A 6,105-nucleotide genomic window follows, 5' to 3' on the forward strand; every position below is an offset into this window, starting at 1 on the left:
TGTAAAAAACTCAATTATTTTAACCATGAAGTTTGAGCAACTAACATAATTAGGATGAAACTATAATTATACGGAATACAAAGCGCACGACTATTTGACGCTGTTACGAACATAAACACAACGCATAGCACCTACTATCCGGCTAAACAAGAGCTTCAAGATAGTAATCACGACTACAACAGAACCTACAATTCCATGTATTCCATCTGTTTGGAGGTTTGGATTTTGGATTATGATTTAAATATTAAAATTTTTTAATTTGAATAGTTGTATGATGCGATATAAATAGGTGTTGATATGATATTTTGAATGTAAAATAAATTTTTAATATACATAAAAATGAATAATAAGTGTTTAATAGGGTGTGTTTGTTTGAAGGATTCCAAAGGATTTGCACAATTCACGCAATTTTTCCTAAAAAAATATCAAATCAAACACCTATTTTTTATTTTTTATACTCTGTCTGTCCATTAACAATCTATCCATTTAACAAAGTATTCATTTTCTTTTTTTTAATAATTGTACTATCTATTTAACATTATAAATATCTTTCTAATTTACAACATATCATACAACATTATAAATATCTTTCTAAATATCATTACATTTATATCATACAATACTAATAAAGTTAATTTGGTCTTTTTGCGTTTATTTTTACTACATCCCAATATAATACTAATATTTCTAAAACTCCGTGCAAAACACAAATGAATATATAGATATGGAACAAATGGAGTATTATTCTAAAAATCACATTTACATTCACAACACCACATCAATATTTAATTTCACGATTTCAACAGCAACAACCACTACAAGAAAATGTCAATTCTATAACTAGGTTTTTTCGTTTCTAAATCCATTTTTTCCGTTACTAATAATATTAGAGACGGAATTAGAGATAAAATTACGTTAGCTACATGAACTTTAGAAACAAAATTCAGTTACAAATATACTATTTTTTTTTTTGGTAGTGAACAACAAAAAAAAAAGGTCAAATTTTTAGGTTAAATTGACATGATCACAAATTTTTACCAAGAAAAATGCAAAATAATAAGAATAACCTACCTCGGCCTTAAGATTTCGAAACCAACAAAAATCAAAATTTCATGAAAACAAATAAACCAATTTTAAACCTAAAAAATGACATATTGTTCAAGATCGACCTACCAATTGGACCAGAAATTCGAGCTCCAACAATGGTTATTTATAAAAGAGACACGACTGCCTTCTAACAAAGGATGTAAGAGTTCTTTTGTCATTTCATTTACTCATAGCTTTAATTAAATTTGTAAAAGAAATTCACAATACAAGTGTTTGAATGTCAATTTCCATCGAATACTAACGGTTGCGGGATTATGTGCAATGTTTTATATAACTACAAGTGAATTTTTGTCGTCGTCGTTGTTGTTATTATTATTATTATTATTATTATTATATGTGAATCTGTAGTTGATCGAATCTAATAATATATCTGCAAACTAAGACTGATAAGGCAAGTAACAAATTATGTATAATAAACAAGACTTAAGGCGTTGTAAATATAAGAGTTATTGTTATTTTGCCAAATATAAAATTATATAGGAGAAGTCTCTCTATGTATATATATTTATATATATTATTCTACAGTCGATATTAGTTCAGTAACATGAAATCTTACCACGTCTTATATTGTTTTCACTTTATCTCATCCACATTTATAATGAAAATTGTGGATAAATAATACTCCCTCCGTCCCAAACATTTTCTTTCTTGTTTGTTCCAAATTCACTGCAATATTTCCAAATTTAGAAATAATTAATAATATTTATATACATATGTTAATATACACTTCACTTTATCTCATCACATCACTAAAATAAAAAATAAATAAATAAGCATTTTTCTCTCCAATCACATCACTTAATATCCAAATTATCTCAAATTACCATACTTAATACTCTCCACCGAAATTTCTGTGCCAAACACAAATGTTGTATGATGTTTAGGATGGTTTATAAAATTAATAGGCTATTAAAGGTTGATCTAATATGCAATAATTAAAGAGTAGCAACGTTAAGTCCGCAAATTATATATATATATATATATAAAGTGGATAAGTAATTATTTTTTATCAAACAAATTCGATATAGATACGATGTTAGTTGACGATAAAAAATAATATTGAAACTATACATTTAAAATTATCACAAATAATTTGAATTAATTTATCGATGTCAATCATCCTATTTTAAAACTTTATAAGATCATGTATGTTTTACATGTATAAATATACATATATATTATTTTATGGTTAATTATTTTACCATACTTGATTAAAATAATTCATTTACATTTAATATTGAGTTTGTTCACACAATTTATTTTTGGATGATGATTCCGTATAAATATTATTAAAAGATACAATATATAAAAGATATAATTTATTTACCTATAAATATCGATAATTCTAACACAAAATATTATTATTATTATTTTATATTATCAGCTTGATTCCTCGACATACAAAATATGTTCATTCAAAAACAGAAAACGCCAAATATAACTAAACTAAATTACATTCAACATCGCATGATTATGTATAGTATAAATTAATATAAATTGTTCGTATTACCGTAGATACGAGAATTTATGTAAAGTATAATTAGTAAATAATTTAAAAATATATTAGTAAAAATTATTATTGTATAATAAAAATAATTATAGATTAAAATTAAAATAACTAAATAAATTATGAAATTTAAAATATAATTAAAGTATATAATTATAATTTATTAAAAAAATAAATTATATATGTGATATGGACCGAAACAGAAAAAAAATTAACATTTTATGTGGGATGTAAGACGGAGGATGTATATAGCTAATTAAAATGACTATATACGTCTTATATTATAAGTCATTTTTCATATGCATGTATGCTTTCATTGTAGGGTTTTTTATTATTATTATTTGTACAAAATGAATATACATATATATATATTAAGTTGATATGTTCTTTTAGTATTTTGGAATTTTCTAATTATTGAAAATTGTGAAAAATATTACTCTTTTTTCCACCAAATGTGTTTCCATTTTTTTGTATTTTACAAATACAAAAGAAATAATTAAGAATATTTTTGGTGGAGGAAAAGGAGTTTGAAGGATTGTGACATTGTTTTGATGAATTAATCTTTGTTTGTTTGTTTTTTTTTTTTTTATAATATCTTGTGATCTAAAATAATAAATCATTCAAATTTATTTTTATTTACTTTTTTTTTATTCTCATCTAAATTTATTTATTTTTTATTTTTAAATAAAAAATAACCATTAACTTTTATATATTTTCTTTAGTATAAAATAAAAAAATTTCTATTTTTACTCATTTTTCTTAAAATTCCATACTCGGTCAAATGAGAATAAAATTTGATAATGGATGGAATATATATTTTTATAAAGAATATAAAGAATTTTTAAAAATAATGAAAATGACAAAAAAAAAATAAAAAAATCTAATTAATGTATTATTTAATTAAAAATAAAGTATTAATTGTAATTTTTATATTAATAAAAATTATATGAATAATACGGAAATAAAATTAAACTTCATTAATATATATATATATATATATATATAACAGGTAAGGGAAAACACAATGCATTAACATTAATATAGAGTCACGTAGGGTGACTTTTACAGTACAGTACAGTAGAGTACATGTGACTGGCACGTGTAAGAAAAAACATTACAACGTAAGATTGAACCTAAGTCGATGGATATACCCAAAGGGCCTCCAAAGTATTTATTTATTTTTTAAATTATTATTACATACATACACATATATATATATATAATATATGTATATATATGTATGTCGTCTATCTCTTCGAAAAGTCACGTGGGGAGTGTCTGCATATCTGAAATGAGCTTCAACGAACCCTGCAAAATATTATCAATATATATATATATATATCAATACAATGAAGTTTTGCGATTGAGAAATTTTGAATTAAAATAATTATTTGATTTGATATTTTGAATGTAAAATAAAATTTTAATTTAATATAATAAATAAATAATAGGTATTTGATTTAATATTTTAAAAAAAATATATAGTAAAAGCGGTGTAAAATCCCCCGGTAAACAAAATATACTGTAGATTAAGTTGAGAATATCCCAAATTAAAAAAATATTGAAAACTTCTTTGGTTTATAGTAGTGAAAGACAATTCAATATAATACTCTCAACTCATTTTGAAATAAAGCTAGAATCACTTTGTAAGATACTCCGTCTGTTCCAAAATTATAGTCTTATTGTGTTGGGTACGAGATTTAAAGAATATTGATATTATATTGATAATTGGTAAAAAATTAGCATAAATGACCTTTTTGCCCTACAGTATATTAGTGTAAAAACTAGTGGCAATTGTGTAATAATAATAAAAAAGTATGGATAATTTTACGGTGATTTGGTTATTTATGGAAATAAGACTATTGTTTTGGGACGGACAAAAATGGTAAACAAGACTATTATATTGGAGCAGAGGGAGTATTAAATAACTAATAAAATTTCTCTTCGTCCGGACTTTTTATGTCACATTATCATGTCGGTGTGTTTGTTTGAGGATTTGGATTTGAAGTTGGGATTTAAACAGTAAAATTTTTTATTTGAATAATTGTATAATTTCATATGAATAAATATTTGATATGATATTTTAAATATAAAATTAATTTTTAATATAATACTATAAAAGAAAAAAAGAAAAATCATGTGAAGTTTGTCAAAATAACACATATATAGTAGCAAAAGTAGAAAAGATATTTAAAAAGAGTAAAAAAGTAGTACTATAATTTTTTACTTCCACAAAAAATGAAAAGGAAAACAGTAAAAAAAATGACATAATTATTGCGGATAAAAATAGTATGTTTTAACTAAAAATATTTTAAATAAAAAATAAGTATTCGACAAAAACCATTTAAAAATAACATTTTAGTTTCCACAAGGAGATCTACTAACCTCGAGCAATCGACGTTCGTGCTTATCGGGTAGCCTACGTTGACACCGCACTTTCCGGGGAGACCGGCAGCTTTGCCAACAAGCCCGGACCTACCCGCGCCAAGTTTCTTTAAGCAATTGCACGCAGCTTGTCGATCCCCGGTGGTTCTGGCGGCGGCGTTGAGGCTTCTAATCCCGCCGCAGCACGCCGCTGGGGGAGTAGTACCGGGTCCAGTTAGATAACCTATGCATTGGCTGACGGCGCTGGCCACTGCCCCGCAACTTATTGCAGCCTCGCCTCGAGGGATAGCCGAGGCGATAAGCGCCACTGCCATTAAAATTGCGAACGTTGTCTTTCCCGCCGCCATGTATAATTTTATTTTCAAAAAGATTTTTTTTTTTTTTTTTCTTTTTGTTGTTGTTTAAAGCAAATTTAATTTCTTTTTTGGTGGTGTTGTGTAGAGAAATGTTTTGGTTTTGGTGAGGTTTTTATAGAGGAGAAAATTTTATTGCATGGTTGGAGGATTGATGGGAATGTGGTTGGGGGTTGTTGGTGTAAGCCATAAATGTTGCAATAATTGGTGCAATATTTTTTTTGTATCAATCAACATTTCAAACTTACAACTAAGAGAGGTAAGAGTGATGTGATTTGCATCCGTTTGATTTGCGACGATTACAGTGCTGATTTTAAAAAAAATAAAAATTAATATATTGATTAAGAGTTTAGACAGCACGGATTAAGAGTTCAAATAGCATGTACTGTATTTAAAATGTGTATTTAATGTACTATTGTTGGTATTTTTTGAATTTTTGTCGGTGTTTTATAAACTCTTGAATTGATGTTATTTAGGGAAGTAGTAACACAATATAGAGCGTAATATATACGAGATATACTTCTATAAAACAACATATAAGGCACAAAATATACGTCTATAGAGCACGGTATATATTCTATAGAGTATTGGATATATTTCGTTAGTTTAAAAATTAAATATATAACACACGCTCTTATTTTAGAATGCACTGTACTATCGGCACTAAAGATTGATGTTATTTGAACTTTCAACCTGTGCTTTTTGAAAAAATTAACACGGTGCTGCACATAATGAAAGCGCATTGATCGGGAT

The 6,105-nt window shown here is 25.9% G+C and overlaps 1 protein-coding gene across 1 annotated transcript; it reads right to left on the reverse strand.

The window, feature by feature from the left end:
• Positions 1–3,624: 3,624 nt before the first annotated feature.
• LOC127241777 (non-specific lipid-transfer protein-like) lies at positions 3,625–5,441 on the reverse strand. The gene is made up of 2 exons (XM_051260986.1): positions 5,000–5,441; positions 3,625–3,922 (listed from the first exon to the last, which is right to left on the reverse strand). The coding sequence occupies exons 1-2, from the start codon at positions 5,344–5,346 to the stop codon at positions 3,913–3,915; spliced, it is 357 nt and encodes a 118-aa protein (XP_051116943.1). The 5' UTR covers positions 5,347–5,441; the 3' UTR covers positions 3,625–3,912.
• Positions 5,442–6,105: the final 664 nt, after the last annotated feature.

Source organism: Andrographis paniculata, unplaced genomic scaffold (assembly GCF_009805555.1).
Source record: "Andrographis paniculata isolate CXL003 unplaced genomic scaffold, ASM980555v1 Contig83END, whole genome shotgun sequence".
Classification (NCBI taxonomy): Eukaryota; Viridiplantae; Streptophyta; class Magnoliopsida; order Lamiales; family Acanthaceae; genus Andrographis; species Andrographis paniculata.

What these genes read in the sequence shown, in the direction of transcription:
- LOC127241777 (XM_051260986.1), bottom strand. Translation starts at nt 5,346, where the DNA reads ATGGCGGCGGGAAAGACAACGTTCGCAATTTTAATGGCAGTGGCGCTT.